Raw genomic sequence first — 22,666 nt, 5'->3', positions numbered from 1 at the left:
TGGTTCGATCCTTTATCTACATCATAAACATATGTTCTCTCAGACTAATCTATGCAGCCAATGGCCACAGTGATGGATTGTGCAGTCGAGAGAAGGCTGGTTTGGGTATGAAACGGTGCCAATTACTATACAGCAAGTGGCTGGGCAGGAAGATCTAGAGAGGAGCAGGTGGCTAGTCCTTTGGAGTCACTGTAATGTCTGAGAACGCCAGGTCCACAAATGATATGAGATGCCCTCTTATACAGTTATGGCAGCGAAGTCAAGAGCAAGCCCGCAGCCACAAGTCATTGCATGATTTTAGCCGGAACAAGAGGAATGTGGGAGATCCAGAGATTATTAAGTCTCCTAGTGACCACAAAGAGTACAGGTGAATGTGGGGTTTGGGAGGGGAAGAACAATAGCACTTAAGATGCCATAGTAAGCCCCCTGCCATGCAAGCCTCTTCAGGAATGCAAGTCTCTGCCATAGTAAAATGTAAAACCAGGGCACTTTTTCCTATTGTCCTCTCATTGTTTATTTTCTGAAAAAGAAAATGCTGGAATCAATAGTTTCCTCCCTTAAATTAATATGTATGGTCTGGTTGGCTGAGGTTAATCAGTGGTAAAGGGATGGTGCATCTCTCTCTCTCTCTCTCTCATATATATACACACACACACACACACACACACACACACCTCAATGTGCTCAAAAGCCATCTTATGAGGCTGTTCATACAACAGAAAACTGGGTAAGACATGTTTCCTACCCAGATTTGGGAGATGTGCACAATCCCAATACAGAAGGGGTTTACCATTGCCTCCTCCCGTGCAGTATGAGATGATGCCTTTCAGCATCTTCCTATAACACTGCTGCCCAATATAGTACTAGCGGGGATTCGAACTGGCAACCTGATTGTTAGTCAAGCATTTCCCCACTGCGCCACTTTAGAGGAGGGAGAGGTTATTGTGTGGGAGACAGAAGCTTTTCCTCCTATCTTGGTCAAATGCCAAGTATGAAAGTTGAGTAGGACAGCACTGCCCTACCCAGCTCCTGCCTCCTACACAATCACTTCTCCCTCATCTTACCTAGTTGCTTGCTCCCACAACTTAAAATTGGGAGCACACACAGCTCCCACACCTGAATAGGACACTTGTCCTACCCAGTTTTTAGTTGTGTGAGCACCCTCTATACTGTATATCACTACATCATACAGGTGGGCCGTGCTGTATGCGATACTGCTATTCACGGTTCCATGTATCCGCGGGTCGAAAATAGGCACCCAACCTCGGCATACATGAGTACAGAGAGGGTTAATACCTGTGTTTGTGGTTCCTAAGTGTCCAGAAATAACTTCAAAGGTAATTTCCAGCCACCGTTTTGTTTAAAGGATCCATTTTGTGGCTCTTTCTTTTTTTTAAAACATGGGATTTTCCTCAATGATTTTTCATGAAAAATTGACCAAGTTGGCAGTTGGGGGGGGACATTATTAGACAGATGAAGACCCCCTGGAGCATGGTACAGCATGTTATTTCAATTATTTTTGCTGGGTTTTGCCATTTTTTGCCATTTTCCCATCTCCCCCCCCCCTACAGGAACCTAACCCCCCAATTCCCATTGCCCCAATGCTTAGTTATCTGCAGTTTCATTACCCATGGAAATCTGCAGGAACAGAACCCCTGCAGATAATGGGGTTCATCTGTACTGTGAAATCAGCAGATTTCACAATCTGTTTGGATTTTCACCAGTCTGGATAATTTGGCAGGACAAGAAAAAATGATCCATGGATAAAAGGGCTAAGAGAAACCTTGGCTATCCCTACTTCTGTATTATCAATGGCTGACATGACTTTCAATGGTATGGAGCTCCTGCACCCTGGGACTGCTGCAGACTCATAAGGCAGGCCTGACACTGTAGAGAATGGCTGTTGTGCAAGCAGTGCTGCTGCCATTTAGCAACAATGGTAGATACAGCAGTAGCACTACTTGCTACTGCAATGCATATGCAACTGCCCATTTTCTACAGCTTCAGGGCTCATCCACAGCAGTTCTGATGAGGGGCACAACAGCTCCATACTGCTGCACGTCATGTCAATTAGTTAGGCACAAATTCTCTGAATTGCAGCTTCAGCTAACCAACAGATAATTAGGGTTTCTTAATCAGAATTTGGGAACGCCATAAAGGACTGGTGCGTCCATGTTTGCAGTGTGCATAGTTCTGGCCATCTGCTGATAGACAAAATGGGCTGCCATGTCATAGAGCTGGGAAAGGTGCGGAAAGGAGAAGCCAGCAAAGGTGCTGGATCAGCTTCACTCAACAGAAAGGCTAAAATGCTTGAAGCCTTTGGATTTAGGAAAAAGATGAATTGGGGGGAATTTTCAAAAATGATGCATGGCGTGGAGACAGCGGATAGAGAACGATGTTTATTCCACTGCCATGGTACTAGAGCCAAGAGTCCCCCAGTGACACTGACTGGCAGCAGTTTCAAGACAAACAAGAGCCTCATTCAGACAGTCGTGGCTGTTGTAAATCTGTCAGGCTAGCCAGACGAAGTGCAACGCGGACAGAAGCAGCACAGCAAAATTCAACAGGAATAAATTCTCCAAACCAGGTCCAGTCCGAGTCAGTCCAAAGTCCAGCAGAGTCCAAAGTGAAATCCACAGGCAAGGTCAACACAGTCCAAGGTCCAAACACAGTCAAGGCAATACAGGAACACAGCCAATTAGCACGCAAGAAACTGTTGTTGCTATCAGCAGGGAATGCATGTCACAGGCGTCTTAAATAGGCTGAGCCCCCTGGTCCTGTTAATTAAGAGTTGCTGAGTCAGCAGCTTTGCCTGTTGTTATACGCATGAGTCTTCTTAGCTCACACCTCCTCCACAAGATCTGCCTCACCCAGCTGTAACTCATCTTCGACTCCCTGTGCTTCAGACCCACTCTCCTTTGCCACCTCTGGTCCTTGCCCACCCTCCTCTGCTGTCAGCTCTGTCTCTATCTCCAGCTCGTCCTCGGAGTCTTCCAGCATGCCCATGACAGTGGCCAGTGTGGGCACCACGGTGGGGGGGCGGGGGCGGGGAGGAGCGAGAGGCACCTTTAAGCATAAATTAAAGGTGCCCCTCCTGTTCTCTCAGGCTTTTAATTTGAATTAATTTTAATAATTTTAATACTTTTAAAAAAAACTGGTTTTAATAATTTTTATTCGATGGTTTTTATTGTCATGTATTTTAATGTGTGACTTTTAAATATTTTAAATTTTGTACACTGCCTAGAGATATACATATCAGGTGGTATAAAAATATATAATAGATAGATAGATGGATAGACAGATAGATAGATAGATTAGATAAAGATAAATTAGAAGGGGTTTACCTGTTACCTCCACTCTGGCAGCCCCTACAAGCTGCTCTGAACTGCAGCGCACGGCCCAGCACTCCCTGCGCTGGGGAATCGGCTCTGCAGCTCACCTGGCTTCCACAGAGCTGATCTCCTGCCAATGGCCAGTTGAGTGGCAGAGCCAATCCCCCGCCACAGGCAGTGCTGGATGGTGAGCTGCTGCTCGGAGCAGTTTGCAAGTGCTGCCGCAGCAGAGATAAGCACCTTCTAATTTATGCGTAAAGGTGCCTCTCACCTTCCCCACCCCACCCCCCACGGTGCCTGCACTGGCCACTACTGCCTTCAGATGTGATAAAATTGCCTCACTGTAGCCATGTACAGTGGGGTGAAGGGGGAGGAAGTCCTGCCCTCCACTGCATCACTCAACCCTGCATCCCACCACTCTCGCAATCACTGCCATCATGTATTGGGCTTTTCCACCTTCAGATAAGCTGTACTGTAAGCATGAGTGGCAGGGCACGCTGCTGGTTGATGTGCCGGGGTGGGACTTCCTCTCCCTTGGCCCCACTGTATGCAGCTACAGTGGGGTGATTTTACAATGTCTGGATGAGGCTGATAGAAAGTACTGGAGAGCTGATCTCATGGTAGCAAGCATAACTTGACCCCTTAGCTAAGCAGGGTCTGCCCTGGTTGCATATGAACGGGAGACTAGAAGTGTGAGCACTGGAAGATATTCCCCTCGGGGTGGAGCTGCTCTGGGAAGAGCAGAAGGTTCCAAGTTCCATCTCTGGCTTCTTCAAGATAGGGCTGAGAGATTCCTGCCCGCAACCTTGGAGAAGCCACTGCCAGTCTGTGTAGAGTGTAGACAATACTGAGCTAGATAGACCAATGGTCTGACTCAGTATATGGCAGCTTCCTATGTTCCAATGTACTTCTTCACACAGCACACATTTATTTTATGGAAGGCTCTTCTACAGCAGCTGATACAATCCCTCTCACCCAACACCACTCATTCCATTCAGTGAGAGAAAAAGAAGACAGCACTGATAATTGGGATCTAGAGCTGCCGTGCGGGAAGGCAAAGTGTGTCCAGTTAGAATTAGAACCAGACTCTGAAGCTATATGAATCAAATTCCAATTGCAGGATTGGGACAAGGAGCCAAGAATCTGCTATCTGAACCTCCATCTGCTTAGGATTCCATCCTACTGTTGTTAACGGCTGACATCTTAACTAATGCTGTGCGCTTGCAGCTAGAAAAGGTATCTTCACAGCTCTAGCACTTCTGCTTCTGAAGTGTGGCTAATACTGCATAGTAGTACTTGCTGATCTCTCTGCACCCAGAAGTATACCATGCAACGTGGATATGGAAAACTCAGCCCTCAGAAACCCAGTACCAGGTCAAACAGAGTGCTTCTGGGGTAGGGGATTCATTGAAAATCCCCCCCCCCCACACAGGAGTACTGATACTTCAGAAGTACTGATACTTCAGATCCTAGCACTGCTCACATGCCTTTTTAAAGCTGCATATGCACAGTTTGGATGTCAGCCATGATTTATTATAATGTTGGAAAAATCACTTTGAGAGTAGAAAGAAACGTTTCAAATAGCAAAGGCAGACAAAGCATGATGACATTTTTATGATGAAATGTCTCACCAAGGCCGAGCTTTGTATTCACCTTAACATCAATAAAATCAGAAATATAAAAACTCTAAAGGACATGTTCACAATGCAAACTTAATTTAACAAAAAGCACTTGATCTGGTTAATCTGGTTTAACAAAAAAAACAAGTTCCAATTCTCAATTACAGGGAATCATCCTGGTGCTTACAGGAAACTTTCCACAACCCAGTTCCACAAGATTTCTATTGCCTTATTCAGTAGTCAAAAGAAATGTGTATGCTACATACTTAAAACTGTTTCTCTCTCCTCAAGTACCTGGGGACTAATAGTTCTATGGAGGGACAGAAGTAGGGCAGAGAATTGTCACCACCTCACCAAACTGAAATTCTCAGCGTCCTGTGGGAGAAGCCATGGCATCCAAAGTGCAAAACATTGTTTATGTTTGTAGTGCAGATAGGGCACAACAGAGGTATCAAAATATTCATTTAATTATTTTTGCAGGTATATTCAGTTAAAAAATGAGATGAATGTGCTGTTGATTTCTGATTTGGCCATGGATGATTCTGGTTCTTCTGATGAGTCCGAAGATGACATGTCTTCTGAGGAAGATGAAGAAGAAAATCTGCCTAGAAAAAAGGAAAGCAGCAATGAGGAGGAAGATGAAAAAGATGGGGATGGAGAAGGATTTGGAGACTCTGGGAATGTTGAAGATGTTGTGGATTATGGTGGAGAAATTGGAAGTGATGGGACTATTGAAGATTTAGAAAAAGATCTTGGTAGTGATGGCATTGTTGAAGACGATGCTGTAGAGCCCGGAGGAACACATGTCACTAAGCCTGAACTATTGGAAAAACTAGTGAAAAAAGAAGATGCCAGAAAAATGGGCAGTACTGAAAAGCAGGTATATTATAAAGCAACACAACTGTATGTCCGACAGAGAAGCTTTGTCTTTATCCAAACATGTAGGGCTGAGCAAATGTACCCCCCCCCCGCACCCGCGCGCGCACACACACACACACACATTTCATGACCAAATGTAGGTAGCAAATTTGGGGATCATTTTGGTAATTTTCAGGAAGAAGCAAAAGGGGGTGAAATTACAGTGGTACTTCCTGATGTCTCAGTGGGGAGTGACAGCCATTTCCCCCCAGCAGACAGGCAAAGAAGGGGGCAGAGTGAGGGCAGGAAGGATTGCACCAATTCCTGCTGGTTTCATGAAACTGCTGCATCATATAGTGTCATCCTGAAACCAAGCAGCATAAAGGCAATGCTTACTGAGCTGGTGGCCTGGTCTGCAATATGCAATAGAATGGTCTGCAAATTACGTGTCCATGTCCTAAAGAATAGAGATGTGCAATTCCATTTGTGCATGAATCAATTTGCACTGAATCAGGGGCGATTAGCAAATTTGACTCAAATCAAATCACCCCTAAAATAGAAGGGCTGATTTGAGATAGAATTGAATCAGCCCCGCTTCGATGTGAATTAATTTGAGTGATTCATATCAAGGGTAAGATTTTGTCTCCGTGTTTTCCCCTTGCTGGTTGGCTTTCTGGCACTGGCTTCCAATTGGTTTGAGATTTCCTTGGTTGGCTTGTTGTCATTCAAATCAAGTGTTGGCATGGACAACTGTGCCCCCATTGGCTGGACAGAGGAAGCAGGGAGAGAGGAGGCCAAAGGAGGGATTTTCAAAATGTATATAAGGGTCTGCTATGAGGCAGAGAGAGTCATTGCTTTTGCGCCTAAGGAGAAAGGGATCAGAGAGATACTTTAGCAGCACTGAGAGCAGAGTGGTGGTGGTGGTCTGGGCCTGCTTGCCCACCCGGCCCCCAATGAGCAGAGAGAGAGAGAGAGAGTGCCTACTGGGCTTATCTGTCTCTCAATTTCGGAGGGAAACCAACACCTTTTGATTTGCAGTACCAACTGCTTAATTATTTTCTTTTTCTATTATTATTTTTTAATTGTACCAGCAGCACCAGTGGCTTTAACTAGATGCTACTCGCAATTTTATTTTCTTATTCTTAGACAGCCAGTGGCTTGTGTGCCAAGGCAGCAACACTGAGCCAGGCTTTGCCCACTGCTCTTTTCCTCGAGAAGACAATGGGTGAGCTCCAGACCACACTGACCACTTAGGAAGCAATCGCCTTGACAAGTCGGCTGAGGACTAGAGTGGTGGATCAGCTAAAGACACCCACGGATAAAAAAGCAGAGCATGTGTTATCCTGCCTATGTGACCCAAGGATGAAGGGCAACGTGGTCACCCCTGACCAGCTGCCCAGGTGGAGGGACCTCCTGGTTGCAAGGTCAGGCAAGCTGAGTATAGGAGGCTGGGGCACACTAGGAGGCAGCAACTGGAGCACCTAGTGCTTGTGTGCAGTCCACCCCTAGCAGCAGTATCATCACCGCTTCCCATTCCAGCAGTGTGGTGTCCCTGGCAGGGCCAAGTGAGCCAGCAGTTCTGTATGCCTCTGTGTTCCACCCTGTGGTTCACAGAGGGGTTCCTTGGCACCTAGCCAGGGGACAGGAGGAGCCCACTGAACCCAGAAGCTGTGATGAGCATTGTGTGCTGCAGTAGCTGCAGGAGCTAGTGGCAGGCCAGGAGATGGAGCCGATCAGGTTTGGGGCAAAACGTTGCCAAGTCTGGCCGGACTAGGCAACAGTTGCTGGATGGTTCCTCTCATGCCCACCAAGCAGCATACAGAGCGAGAGAGTTCTCCATGGCTGGGGGCATGGTAACACCCCATAAATCATGCTTGGGTGCTGAAATGGTGGAGTGGCCGGTCTTCCTGAAGGCCAGCCTCCCATTGCTGGGCTATCCTGAGCTGGCCATGGAGGGTGAGTGACTCATGGTCACCCCTACCCACTCCAACACCATAGGCAGCTCGCCCGCCCTGGCCAACCCCAAATCCAGATGTGTCACAGTCTACACATATGTGCTGCTGACACTCACAGACACGCATGCATGCCACTGCCATGACCGATTATGAGATGATGGAGTGGTGCCCTGACCCGTGTGTCAGGCTGTCAGCTGGGGCCCAGCACCAATCTGAGGCCATGATGTTATCCAGACACAGGGAGGCAGGCAGGGATGTACACTTACGCGAGAGGAAGAGGAGAAATAAGACTTCTAGGGGCTTTTTTTCTTGTCGGACCATTAGTCCATCAGGGCACGACTGCTCTGTCCTCCTGTCATTCTGTGGCAGGTAGGGTGGAAGGAAGGAAGATTTGATTTGGGGTTTTTCTCAGCACTGAGTAACTAAGAATAATGTGCTTGCTATGCTTAGTGTGCTGTTGCTTGCTGTTAACTATCTGGTTTTGCTGGATCTCAGATTGACAAAGGCAGAACTTGGGTGCCTTCCTTCCTTCCTAGAGTTGTAGTTTGGTCTGTTTGTGTGATGCTGTTGTGGAGAGCAATGGAGAGTGGCAGCCCTCTGTGTAATATTTCTTGGCGATCGCAGTGATGAGCTCCATGTCTAACGTTGAGACTAACTTGAGCTTCACTCACTGCTCTGGTCTGCTCTGCAATCTGCATTTGTTGCAAGGTGTACTGAGTCAAAAATGTGGCTGAAATTGCTCCCTTTGAGTGTATGACTATGCTTGCTGCTAAGATGCTTCTGTGGTAGCTTTTGCAATGCTAGGAACATAAGGAGTCATAATTGTGTGAGAGAGAGCAACTTGTACCAATGATGTTATTGCAGTGCAAGCAGGCACCGTGGCTGGCAGTAGATTCTGGGTCAGTGATCCTTTTTTGGCCACTTTGCGTTGTCTTTGAAATGTGTGTTCTGTGTTGGGAGAGACTGTGTATACTTCTGTTCTGCAGTGTTGTTTTTCAAGGCAGGAACTTAAAATGTGTGCATTCTGCTTGTTTCACCCATAGGGAACTATGGGTAACTCGAATCACCCCATTGTTCCCCATGGGAAGGTCCTAGGACACCAACCTGGGTTGGGTGGTACAGCATGACAGGTGCTACCTAACATCCAACCCACAAAAGAAACAGACCAGCAGGCGATTAAATTTTTTTTAACCTAAACCCCCATAGGATCCTATGGCCTTTTGGGGGGAAAGATTTTTTTAAAATTAAAAATTGCCTGTTTGCCCATTTCTTTTCCGGGTTGGGTAGTACGTATCACCCATCATGCCCTACCACCCAACCCACTTTGGTGTCCTTAAGTCCTATCCATGGGGAACAATGTGGCGATTTAAGTTACCCATTGTTACCTATGGGTGAATCACAATCCCCCCCCCCATTTCCAATTTGATTCATCGAACCAATCAGCAATGGCAACCTGTTTGAATGAATCGATTTGAGTTTTTGCAATTTGATTCAATGTTGAATTGAATTGCCAAAAAAAATTTGTGTGCATCTCTACTAAAGATATCAAATGGGTTATACCATGTCAAGACTTGAGATCGATCAAGCGTTATATTTTAAAATGCTTCTCTACATTTAAAAAAAAATCCCTTGAAATAGAAACTTAGCATAGAAAGGAGCAAGCTGGGCTATAACCTTTTTCTATAGTATTCTGACTTTTTGCATTGCAGGACGTTCGGTGCTTTATACACGGGATAAGAAAATGCCAGGTTCCAATTCCAGTCTGAAGTGGTAGCACCTCAGGATTCTACCACATCATTCCATAATCTGTCTGGAGCCAATAAGAGGGAGGATAGTGCTTCCCACCCTCTCTATGACTTCTCACTCTGCCTGACTTCTCCTGAAACCAGAATTATAGAAAAATGTAGTATAGTCTTGAGCTGCGTTTTTTTTATTTCTGCTTAGGGGAAATAGGGTAGCATTGTGACAGATATGGAATTCTTTTCTACTGGATCAAAAGTATATCATTTTGCTTTGTGAAGTAATGCCAACTCTCTCTATTTTTATTGCAGTCTGCAGCTGCCCTTGCGGTTTGCGTTGGTAGTTTCTCTGACCCTGATGATTTACCTGGATTAGCCCATTTTTTGGAACACAGTATGTAGCTGCCTCAAAAACATACTTCTATAATAAAAATGCTATATGCCCCTGTAGCGAATTAAAGCCTTTGTCTCAGAGCAAGCTTGCGTGAGGGAAAGAAATGCTGAATTATCCCTGCTGAGCTGCCTGGCTAGGCTTCTCCTAAAACTAGTTTGTATTATTGGTAGGTTCAAAATGCTGCCACTACCTCCCCTTTTGTCTACAGACACTCTCTGGGCTTGGGGTGGGATAACCCAGAAAAAAACTCTCTTAATTTGGCTTCTGGACAAGTACAAAAATCTTCCACATGCAAGCCTACACATGGTGAGAAAACTGATAGCTGCTGAACATTGGAGGATGTGTTTGCACCAGCGAAATTCCCCCTTGCCCCTTCTTTTCCTGAGTTAAAAACCAACTCGGAGAGGCTTGTCAAAAGAAAAGAACTTTAAAAAAAACCAGTTTGATTCAATTACTACAGGCTGCTTCCATCTGAGGCTTTCTCAGCTTTTAGATACTTAAGAATACTTAGTAGGATTACAAAAACAGGTTGTCTTAATGCATGCTTAAATGTTTAAAGAGGCTTTTGCAATGCCCTAGGTGTATTGAACATAGGCTAGTGTTTCTTATTTCAATTACATTGCAGGTAAACTACAATAGAATCGTATCTAGAATATGCAGAGCACACACACCAAAGAAATATAACATCCCTAACACAATGTCTGACTAAACAAACTTCCCCGTAGACTAAACTTCCCTTTTCCTTGAACTCACCAACTCCTAATGAGACTTCAAGCTTCCTCTAATCCTGTCTTCTCAGGCTTTACAGTTGTCCTCCTGCAGCCATTGCCACATATCTTCCTGTGCACCTCCAGCCTAGCTTCTTCTCTCACAAAAAACTCTCTTCTTCCTGGCAACTGCTCTCTAAGTCCCACCTACCTGGTGTGCTGATTGGCTGAGCCCTGGAGTTCACCAGCCTATCAGTCAAGACAGGGTTCACTTCCAGTTAACTTTTTAGTGTTTGGGGAGGGGGAGAGACTGGTCACTACAGCCCCTTTCTCTTTTAATATTTTGGTTTTCTAAATATCAAATTTATTTTTCTTTTCACTTATGCATTCTTGTTTTAAAAGAATCATCTGAGGGCCAAAAGAACTGTCTAGCACTATTAATTTAGATTGGGCAGTATAAAAATTTAAGAAATAAAAATAAACAAACTGATTAATAAACAGTCAATGGCCTGCTTCCATATACTTTAGAAAAATCTCTTCCCATAGGACTCAGAGCATCTATATGTTCTGAGAAATCAAGCAGGATGTAAAGCAGAGACTTCTCTGTAGTGGCCCCAATATTGCAGAACCCACTCCCAATTGGGGGCTGCACTGAAGAACTTATAAGGCATTGCAGCCCGCCCACTCACCCACCCCTATTTTGTTTATTTTTTGTTTTGGCTCAAAGGCACAGGCTTTTCAGTGAGAGCAGAGGCTTCTCCTGCTGTAGGAGCCTTACATCTCACTTCAAGGGACACGTGTGTGAAATGGGTTTATTGAAATTAATTCACCAGCTTTACAGCCATTGCATGTGTTTTCTAAGCATACCGCTATCTGTGGATTGCAGTGCATAACTTTTAGCTGACCAAGTCCAATTCTTTCATTTCAGTGGTATTCATGGGTAGTCAGAAATACCCAGACGAGAACGGGTTTGATACATTCTTAAAGAAGCATGGAGGCGCAGACAATGCTTCGACAGACACAGAAAAAACGATTTTCCAGTTTGATATCCAGAAGAAATATTTTAAAGAAGCTCTTGACAGGTGGATGAGAAGCACAACACAAAATATTGGGTTCATTTACTAAATAACTAGTAGGAGATCCATCAGCACAATCAGCTTTGAATGCTGCCAGACCTTTCCCATACCTTTGCAAATCGCTGACTATGACTATTCTCTTCCTATGGTTGATATGAGCTTTAGAAACATAGAAGCCCTCTGGCTGTCATTGGCTTACATGCTCTGATAGAAGGAAGTGGAGGAGGCAGTAGTGAAGATTAGGAGAGCCAATGTGGCGTAGTGATTAGAGTGCTGCATTAGGTCTGGGGAGAACCCAGGTCAAATCTGCATGTTGGAAAGGTGCTGTAGCAGGAGAGAAAATACCAGATTCAGTCTTTGGCATCATTACCGAAGAGAAAGAACCCTGTCCGAAACACTGTAGAGCTTCTGCCAGTCAGTGTAGAAAACACTGATCTAGATGGACCAAGAGTCTGATTCGATATAAAACAGTTTATTATGCTCTCTGATATAAGATTCAGGCTTGCCATTACATCTACACACAAGCAGTAAAGGGATTCATTGGAAATATGGTGGATGTGTCAGCCGCCCCAAGAGGGATGTTTGAGGTGGTCTACACATTTGAAAAATAAACAGATATATAAATAAATGGCCATCGGGATTATTCTGAGAAGCCCGCATTTACCTGAATAGAAGACGACCCTGAATTTAAGATGACCCCCTTTAAAAATATGAGTTAAATATAGGTTATACAACTTACCCAAAAGGAAGAAGACCCCAAATTTCGGATGAACCCCACCCCTCCGCCAGCATCAAAGAACTTGGGAAAAGGATCCAAGAACTAGTTTTGGATTCAGGTAAATACAATAGAAAGGATGATCTAGTCATGATGGAAATTAATACCCTCCTCCATTTTCACTCAGGTGTTTCATGGCGGCCAAAATGAGAGAGGAAATTTGACACTTTAGTCGAGGGTGCAAGGAATCCCCAAAAGTGTGTGAACTTTGAGAGGGAGTAAGGGGTCTTACCACAGTCAGCAAAGGGGCCATAGTGGTATATTTCTCTTTATTAAAGTAGTCTTTGATGCCTCTGCAGGTAGTAGAAGGCACAGGGAGTTTGAACCAGCCTAGCCCCTCAAAGTGGGGAGTTGGTCCGGGTTTGGACTGGACTGGCCCCGGTTCCTACCTGTTCGGGGGCGTACTGGTGAAGAGGAATCTGGTTAGGATTCCTTTTTATCACTAAAGGGATGGGGTAGGGGCTTCCTAAGCCTAGATTAGGTGGGAGGGCAGTCTTTAGTACTTATAAATACTGGTGGCACTGGGAGCCATGGAGGGGGGGCAGCGGGGCCTCCGCTTGCTTCCGCCAGAGTATCCAGGGCCAGCAGGGGCCCAGTTTGGATTGCCTACGGCCTGGTTCTGGCCTCCACACATGTGCGGAGGCCAGAACCAGGCCAGTTAATACCTAAACCAGGACTCTGCTGGCCCTGGCTACTCGGGGGGGGGGGCAGCTGGGTTGGGGGCTGAGCTGCTGCCACCCCATGGCTGCGGCTGCTATTTGTCAGTACTACAGATTCCTCTCCTGTCCTCTAGGTTTAGGGAAGCCCCCCTGCCCCTTTACTAGTAAAGGGGAATCCTTACCGGATTCCTTTTACCAGTATACCCTGAATGGGTCCACAAACCAGTTCAAACCAGTCCAGAGCTCAAACCAGACCAGATCTGGTTTGACCAGAACCAAACCAGAACTGGGCTGGATCAGTTCGAATCTGGTTCAGATTCAAACCGAACCAGCAAAACCAGTTTTGTGGACACCCCTACCCACAGCCCTATCTGAAACTATAATATTGAGCACAAATTTCTTTTTAAAAAGTTCATATCAAGTCTAGCAGGGACCATTGCTCCTCAGGTATGCTGATCTTTTTAATTAAAACAGTAAGTGTCCATATTTTTCAAAAGAAAACGTTTCTATTTTGCCTATTCAACAGAATAGCAACCACCTGCTTTCCTGTTGTTTTCTTATCTTTTGTAGATGGGCACAATTCTTCATTCACCCACTGATGATTAAGGATGCAATTAACCGGGAAGTTGAAGCTGTGGATAGTGGTAAAACAAATGAGCTTAATCTTGCTTTTTAATTAATGGTTTTCTTGACGTTCTTGAGGGACACAATCTTATCAAGGTTTCATAGTAGTGCTGTGAAATTTGGATGACCTGCCTGTTATATAACTTCATAAAAGTAATATTTAGACACAATGGCCACAATCCAACTAGATTTAAGCATACTTAAGCCCCTTGAAATCAATGGCTTTAAATGTGTTTAACTTTAGGTTGGATTGTAGACAATAAATTTGGGAGTGTAATAATTTTAACTATTCCCGGAACACACCAAACTAGGTAAACAACTGAAAGACTGCAGTTCTAATCATATCTGCAGGACATGCGTTCCACAGAACCCAGTGGGACTTTATGTTGAATAAATGTGTGAAGGATCCAGCTATAAGTCATTATAAGAGGTAAAGTTACATTCACACTCTGATATGAATTCTGTGTATTAATTGGGACAATGGCATGAGTGACAAGCACAAAGAAATAATTCCTTTATCTAGGACCAGTCTCTTATCTTTGAGGATAAGTACGATCTGTTATGGTTACTGTGACCAATTTTTTCTTTGTTATGCCCTTTGGCCATTGTGTTTGGGAAAGATGGGATTTGTAGTCCAACAACATCTGGGGACCCAAGGTCAAGAACCCCTGTTGTAGCCAAGGTAATCTGATGCTGGTCTGGAACAATACTCCACATTCCTGGGAGCTAATATCATATTTTTAGATTTGAACCCTCCAAAAAACCCAAAACAAATTTTAGATTTCTAGCTTCATACATCTAAAGCAAAAAGAACCCATGGATCCAAGATATTTCCAGTCTATCTGTTGGCAAATCAGTGCAAGAGCAAAGGATTAATCCCCACCCCCCGGCTACAGCAGTTTGCTTGCCATGGCCTTGATACAAATCAAGCTGTTAAGTTACTTTAAAAAAAAGAAAAAGAAAAAAAGACATCAGGAGTTCCAATCACAGAACGTCCACACCTTTGGTCCTGATTACATCCCTTTACTTTTTCTTCCATAAGCAAATAGTTTCCATTAGCAAACATGTGCTCATGTTATTGACTAGGGGTGTGCATTATTTTTGTGATGAATAGGAAACTGAACTGAACCTGGCCCATTTGGTACAATTTCTAAGTCATCTCAAAACAAATGCCTGTGGGACCCAAATGGACCAGAAGACATACAGACCATTCAAGGATTATGTGAGGTGTCAAATGCCTTGCCCCATGCTCTGGTGAGGCACAGCCGCCTTTAAAAATCTACCTTTGCAAGCATTGAAAGTGAGAGGGAGAGGGGGGGAGATCTCTACGGGGTACCTGAGCTGTTTGCAACAGATGGGGTACACTTCTTTAAACAGGTTGGGAATCCTGCTTTAAAAGATATACATTATCCAAGAGAGCAAGGGCCTCTTCTCAACCCACTTCATCATGCCTTGACTATGCTGATGGACTTGGAGGGAGGAGAAGAAAATTCTTTCAAATTCCACAGGTCACATCTGTTCTGATACTGCCTCTATCCCTGTTGACGAAGAGACTAAGTTGATAGGGGTGTCTTCTTCCCCTGACTTCCCTGATCCATCCCATCAGATTTATACAGCAAACTGATTTCTCTCTCTCTCTCTCTCATTCTCATTCTCATTCTTCCTGAGGTGTGTCAAATGAGGCAAGGCATTTAGTTCACTGTTGCTTCCTATATGTATATGTATGATGCTCTTTCCTTTTGTACTCAATCCTCTTGCAGAAATGATCCTCATAAGCTCTACTACTTAATGTGTTCTTTAAAACAGAGTATCAGATAGCAAGGCCCTCAGATGCTAACAGAAGGGAATTGCTGCTTGGAAGCCTTGCAAAAGCAGGGCATCCTATGCGAAAGTTCTTTTGGGGTGAGTATAATATTCTGAGAGTTAATGAATACAGGTTTAGAAGAGTTTGGAGCTTGTTGGGTGCATTGCACCAAATATTTGAAAATGTTGAAATCTCCAAAAGGTTTTCATTTTGAAATTTTGAATTCTTTCAAAATGTATTTTTTGTCTTTCAAAAAGTTTCATTTGTCTGGTCCTAGATTGGTTCCAAATGGCCCTTCAAGGGCCGGCTCACAAAAATAGTGAATGAGTTATTAAAATTATTTCAAGAGTTATGTATAACTCTACATGTTCATCCCCTACATGTAAGGGATGAAACATGGCTGAATTCTTCCTCATGAAAGGGGGAAAAACACACATTTAATACTTTAAAATATGGGAGATGTCTGGGCTACACATCTTCTTCCTGACATAAATATCCCATGTGCTGAGAGGTTTAATGCAGTATTTGAACATGCAACACCTTGCCTACAGTATGAAATGGTACAGTCCAGGAATCATTTTACCACTTGCAAATTATACAAAGTAAGCCTGTCTATCCAATCAAGTTTTGTGGGACATAAGTGCATGTAGCCATGATTGCTCTCAGTGTGGAGTTCATAATAATGTGTGCACACAATAAACATCAGGACAAGGCAGTGATTGAAGAGTGGGGACAAATGGTTACAGTATTTTAAAAAGTTCCCCTAAAAACAAAAACACGTGGAGCAAACTTCCCATCTGCCTGTTACTCAGTTAAACCTTGTTCACATTATGGCATTATATCTGGGTGTATCCTGTTACGATTGGCCAATCCAGAAGTTCCCTTTGAATGCAATATAAAAGAATGGAATATAAACTTTGTTCCATGTTGATATTTTGTTGATATCCATGATAGGACTGATTTGTCGCCCTAAGGGAAGCAATTGGCAATTTATGAACACAGCATCTAACTGGATATTTGCCTATAAAATCGGACTACATCTCTGGATCATCCATGGACTTGTGTATTCAATATGGATTCGGGCTGGATAGGCATTGGCACATTTTAACTGTGTCTTTGATATGGATTAGTTTTTAAATTTTGTACTTTGTAGATATATTGTTTTTATGATTGTTAACCAATCCATTTTGTTGGACTGTTCATATTTTATTAGGATCATTTTATTTTGACAATATAATTTGAAATTTTATTTCCTTGGGTTCTGTTGTAAATTGGTTGGTTGTGTGTGAACCCCGTTACGGGACTTTTTCTGATTCTGATATTTTGTTGATATTTATTATAGGACCAATTTGTAGCCCTAAGTGAAGCACCCCTGCTTCTCTTCAGAGACCACTTTGGTGCTTCTGAAGGACCACATTAGACTCCATGTCCTTTGACCCCTCTTCAAGGCCCCACCCCGTTGCTTTAGGTCAAACTCTTTGGCCCACCGCACCCTTAAAACTAGGAACAGGAGATAAGCCTCTTTCCCACCTTTTCACTTCCTGATAGAGCAAGCAGCCACCTTCCAAAGCTTGACTTTTGAAATGATAAGGGTTTTTTTTACCCTTTTCCCATGGAGCCCCGGAATTACACAGATGTTCTTGGGATTTGTAGTATTTCCTGAAGCTGCAGCAATTGTCACAGCCTCAGAAAGGAGTACAAATCCCAAGAGGAGCACCCTCACCATTCCATAGATTGCATGAGAGAGAGAAACCTGTCCTTTAAAAAGTCAACATCCAAATGTGGTTGATTGATCCCTCAAGGTGGGAACCAAAAAGCTAAAGTAGAGATTGTTTTCTGTTGGTCCCAAAAAAAGTTTTAGGGGTAAGGATAAGGGTGCTGAAATGAAGTTCCAGTGGACTGAAGGGTTCAGCCCAGCTTGCTTTGCTTCAACCCCACTTCAGTCCCCACAAACAGCGCTTTGTTTTGGGCCAAAGGTCATTGAAATGGGTCAGTGTGGGACAACCCCAAATAGGCTCCCAAAGCTTCACACAGCCCTACTGATTTTTGCTTTAAAATACCAAACAAAATATCAGTCTTAAATGATAATAACAATCATAATCATGCTTTGTATTACTGTAGGTCTTCTGGCATGTACAAAGCACTTCAGATGTAGTATCTTGCTGTAATTCTTACAACAACCTTGTAAGTTTATATTATTCCCACATTGCAGTTGGGGAGTGGTTTACCTAAGGCCATCATGTTACTAGTGAAAACAAAATTCTCACCAGAGAAGACTGGATTTGCAGCTCAGTCTCTTAGCATCAGTTCAAGAAGGAGAAGGAGAAGTCTTCTAGGATCAGGCTATGTGGTGAAATAAACCCCTTACTTTCCAGGTAATGCAGAGACTCTTAAACATCTGCCTGCAAAGAATAAGATTGACACCTATGCAAGACTGAGGGCTTTCAGGCAACGTTACTACTCAGCCCACTACATGAATCTAGTGATCCAGTCTAGAGGTATAAAATTTCCTTTTATATATCATATGAGTTACGATGCTCTGGGGGACAAAAGTACATGCAATCATGATTACTCCCTGTCTTGAAGTCGTAATGTGTGAATTCAGTAAACATGGGGCAAGATAGGGATTGAATAATAGGGACAGATGGTTACAGGCTCTACGATAACCTACTGAAGAAACCCCACCAAAGAAAATAGAGTCATTCACACAATCAAAAACTCTGTTCTACCTAGGTTTTAGGAGCTGTGTGCTCCCAAATTTTGGTTGTGTCACAGGGTTGCTCAACTTTGGCCCTCCTGCAGATGTTGGTCTACAACTCCCATAATCCCTGGCTATTGGCCACTGTGGCTGGGGATTCTGGGAGTTTAGTCCAAGAACAGCTGGGAGGCCAAAGTTGAGCAGGTCTGATTGAGTGGAAGCAAGGTAAGGGAGAAACCTGGGTAGAAGTGATGGTGTGGAAGCATCTTGCTTCCAGACAATCACTTCTACCCAGGTTTTCCTCCCACCAAAACCTTCCATGCAACCAAAAATCCTCCCACCAAAACCTTCCACACAACCAAAAACTAGGAGCACAACCAGCTCCCAAACCCGGGTAGAACACAGTTTCTGATTGTATGAATGACCTCAATATGTATTATAGAATGGTACATTTGAGGAAATTCTATTATTGTCTCCAGATTATTAATCCCGTTGTAGGGGTGAGGAGAAATTAGCTCAGTGCCTTAAGCTTCTCTGCTGTAAAAGCAGAACCCAAGATAAGGTGCACCTAAGTTGCACCTTGCAACTGGTCCAGGTGATAGTATGGGGCAATGTTACTGTCGCTGAATCCACTGGCATTGTTAGATGCAATATGTTCTGCAGTAGCAAGTGGGCATGTTGCAGCTAAACCACCAGGAAGACACCCCATGAGAAGCAGGTCTGCCAGCATCTCCACACCAAGGCAAGGGGGCCCCTCTTGTGGGGCCTTCCTGGGGCAAGGGACTTTGTGAGAGGAGGAACGCAAGTGAGATGAGAGTTTCTCTTCTCAAGAAGACTGCATGGGTAGCTGGGTCTTATTTTGCAAGGAAGAGGTCAATGAAGGGGTGGATTGGGATGATGTAGGGCAACTGGGGAGGTGTGGGCTGGAGAGCTAACAGAAGGCTAGTGCTGACCCTATAGGGGAAATGGGGGGAAGTATTCAGAAATGTCTCTGCTCCCCACATAGCACCATAGCGGCTAAAAACTGTGCCTCCAAGACCTAGGCAGGAGTTGGTTGTGCCTGTTTCAGGCCAGAGGATGGAAGGCATCCCAAACGAGCCATTCAAGAATAAGACATTTGGCTTCATTGCCTATGATAAAGTGTGAGAACCACAGTAGAACCTCCACAGGGCAATTTCATTCAAGCAAGTTATTGCTTGATCTTGAACTGTTGCTGACACTGAGTATGGAGCGTGCATGTGTGGAACTGAGAATGGCCATGCAAGAGTCTTTTTAACAGATTGAGCAGATGGCTACACACATCTCATCCCACCTTAAGTGGCGCAGCAGGGAAATGCTTGACTAACAAGCAGAAGGTTGCCAGTTCAAATCCCTGCTGGTATGTTTCCCAGACTATGGGAAACACCTATATCGGACAGCATAGGAAGATGCTGAAAGGCATCATCTCATACTGCATGGGAGGAGGCAATGGTAAACCCCTCCTGTATTCTACCAAAGAAAACCACAGGGCTCTGTGGGCGCCAAGAGTCAAAATCGACTTGACGGCATACTTTACCTTACCTTTAGCTATATACATCTCACAGCCTGTTCTAAGATTTGTGTTTTGAACAGAAAAGGTATCAGCACGCCATTCTTGTACTATGAAAAATTCTGTGCATAGCTTCTCATACATCTGCATGTTCATGTACTACATTGGAATGCAAGAAGCAGCCCTTAGGGTAATCAAATAAGCTTATATACACTATCCCAGTCATAACTGAGAAGTTCAAGTGAGCCCAAATGGCAAATCATAGGATAATAACTGACCAGGTTGGGATATGAGGAACAGACACATGCACACACAAAAATCCAAGTAATAGTTCAACATTCAGTTTAATGTTATAAAAAGTTAACAAGAGTGTATTAAAACCATATAGTAGTGGACTATTGGCATTTGCAACCAACAGTCAATAGAACATTTAAAAGTATTAAAATAATGATCAGGTTTTTTAAAAAATTAAGTGTTGTGCATCTTGGATTGGATATTGGGTATCAATTAAATGATAGATTTTGATATCAAACTTATATCTTCAATCAAAAGTAAACAATTTCATTGAGATATATCTGAAGATATTGTTTTGCATGACTTTCCTTAGGATACAAGCCATAGTGTCTCCAAATGACTTGGAGTGCTGCTTATTTACTGCTGCCTTAACGTGGTCTAAACCTTTTAATAGATTTCTTTTCTTCTTCTTTTTAACCCTTTTCTTCTTAGAAACCCTGGATACTTTGGAGAAGTGGGTGAATGAAATCTTCTCGGAGATCCCAAATAAGTAAGATGATTCCGCCCCCCCCCCCCCCGCCCCAGGAATCCCTGTTCTGTTTTCCTGAGGAGATGCAAAGCTATGATTTGGCTTGCAAGATCTGCACACATAAGCTCTATCTTCCATTAGAAATATGAACAGGGGTAAGGCTTTCAAATAGTATTCCAAAAGATATAGTTATTTGTGTGGATTTGGCTTTTAACTAATGTTATATGACAAATGCAATGAATATTTATATACTGCTTTTCAACTAACCCAAAATGGTTTACATAGATAGATAGATAGATAGATAGATAGATAGATAGATAGATAGATAGATAGATAGATAGATAGGATGGCTCTTCGTCCCCAAAGGGCTTACAAATTAGAAAAGGAACAGAGGCTATTCTGACGATCAGGCGAAATCGGGCTAGGTGGCTTCCAGGCGGTTAACCTGCCTAACTACCCCTCCCATTAAACCCGGTTTTTAAAATTGTGAGTATCCGCAGTGTGGCTACTCATGAGTAGACACCCAGCCAGGAGGCTTAAAAGCAGCCTCCCGGCTCGGGGGTCTCTCCAGTATGCCCTGCGCACTCGCACAGGGCATTCTGGAGCTTCCAGGGGCTGCATGGCCCCCGATACTCCCAGCCCTGCCGGCTCCATCACGGAGCCGGCAGTTGTGTGGGCGGCGACTGTGGCCGCCCAGAGCAGACTGTCTGCTCGTCTGCGAGGAGAGCGGACTTAGCCCCCTAGAGGCTCCTTAACTTAACCCCTTAGAGGCTCTTCTCACCAATCGTGAGAAGAGCCTCACAATCTAAAAAAGAAATGGCTCCCTGTCCCCAAAGGGCTCACAACACTTCAGAGAATCCAACAATCCTCCCCACCAACAAGATAATCAGAAACTGGGGGGATGCTGTGTTGCGGATGGATAGGGTCAGTTGATCTTCCCTGATAAATAATGAGAATTACCACTTTTTAAAGGTACCTCTTTGCTTAGTTAGCAGGGGCACATATCCACTTACCACAGGCCATCCCTGTTCTGTTCTACCCGCAGCAGGGAGTGAAGCAAGCAGAGGAGAAAAATCACATTTTGCACTTAACTGGAGTTGAACAAGCTCCAACTTTATTGGTCACAGCATAAACTGGCCAGTGTCTGAGTAGGCCCAGAATGCAAAGGCCTGGAGCAGACCAGAGGAGCCAATTTCACCCTCTGATCCATTCCCAGGCTCTTTTTCCCCATTGGTTGGCTAGCTAGAATGAACCAGCCAATGGGAGGGAGCAGTTGTGCTCATTATCTCTCACCCCTGTCCAGATGACACCAGCCACAAAAAGGGGCCCTATCACAAGACCAGGACAACAATTTCTGCAGAGCCTGGGAAGGGAATCTAGTTAAACTCCATATGGACCACATGTAGAGTGGCACTTCAGACAAGAAAACACTCCTCACCACCAACATTAAAGGAACATGCTGGGAGGACGTCAGGAAATCTGGGAAAATGTCAGGATGGGCACATTCTCAGCACATCCCCATTCTTTATGGCATTGGCAAATTCAGGAGGAAAGTATTGTTGAACTGGCCCATTATGGTTTCCATACAAGGATAAATATATGCAACAGAATTGGGGAAAAGGAATCAGTTTGCTTTGCTATTTGTGATTTTAAACTGCCCACAATGGACACCACAATATTTACCATTTGTTTTAAAGTGGTTTACCCCGGCCAACCTTTGAAAACTTTATGATGCCATTTGACACACCCGAATTTCACAGGCTTTACAAAGGTAAGTTAACTTGATCCCAGTTTTTGTATTGTTGGAGAGTCTGAACAGATACTGCATACCAAACTCTATTCGTAATTCTTATACTAGTGTTTTGGTGTTGTTCTATAGCAGGGCTGCTCAACTTCGACCCTCCAGATGTTTTTGGACTACAGCTCCCTGCATCCCCAGCCACAGTGGCCAAATGTCAGAGATGGTAGGAGTTGTAGGCCAATGAGGGCCAAAGCTGAGCAGCCCTGTTTGATAGTGTTCATGTTCTATACTGTTAATGAGAGGGAGCTGTAAGCCAGAAGTTCTGTTGCAAATTTTACCTCACAATGCAGCCTTGGACAAACCTACTGTCTCATAGGGTGGCGTGTGGGCCAGC

At 44.1% G+C, this 22,666-nt stretch overlaps 1 protein-coding gene across 6 annotated transcripts in view; it reads left to right on the top strand.

The window, feature by feature from the left end:
• LOC128323826 (nardilysin-like) overlaps nt 1-22,666 on the top strand; it is a 94,405-nt gene that overhangs the window by 19,048 nt on the left and 52,691 nt on the right. For 5 of the 6 annotated variants that reach the window (XR_008306478.1, XR_008306480.1, XR_008306479.1 and 2 more), the window contains exons 1-9: nt 74-367; nt 5,432-5,831; nt 9,816-9,897; nt 11,533-11,686; nt 13,685-13,758; nt 15,545-15,640; nt 17,918-18,040; nt 20,495-20,552; nt 22,229-22,302. Coding sequence is in view for 3 of the 6 variants with exons in the window: in XM_053247656.1 (XP_053103631.1) it covers nt 195-367; nt 5,432-5,831; nt 9,816-9,897; nt 11,533-11,686; nt 13,685-13,758; nt 15,545-15,640; nt 17,918-18,040; nt 20,495-20,552; nt 22,229-22,302 (1,234 nt within the window). In the remaining 3 variants the exon portion in view is untranslated. Of the gene's footprint in view, nt 1-73; nt 368-5,431; nt 5,832-9,815; nt 9,898-11,532; nt 11,687-13,684; nt 13,759-15,544; nt 15,641-17,917; nt 18,041-20,494; nt 20,553-22,228; nt 22,303-22,666 lie in introns of those variants that run through there. The other variant, XM_053247658.1, reaches the window with a different exon arrangement.

Source organism: Hemicordylus capensis, chromosome 4, assembly GCF_027244095.1.
Source record: "Hemicordylus capensis ecotype Gifberg chromosome 4, rHemCap1.1.pri, whole genome shotgun sequence".
In the NCBI taxonomy this organism is placed as follows: domain Eukaryota; kingdom Metazoa; phylum Chordata; class Lepidosauria; order Squamata; family Cordylidae; genus Hemicordylus; species Hemicordylus capensis.
Note: the sequence above shows the minus strand (reverse complement) of the source record. Positions and strands in the feature narration are given on the sequence as shown.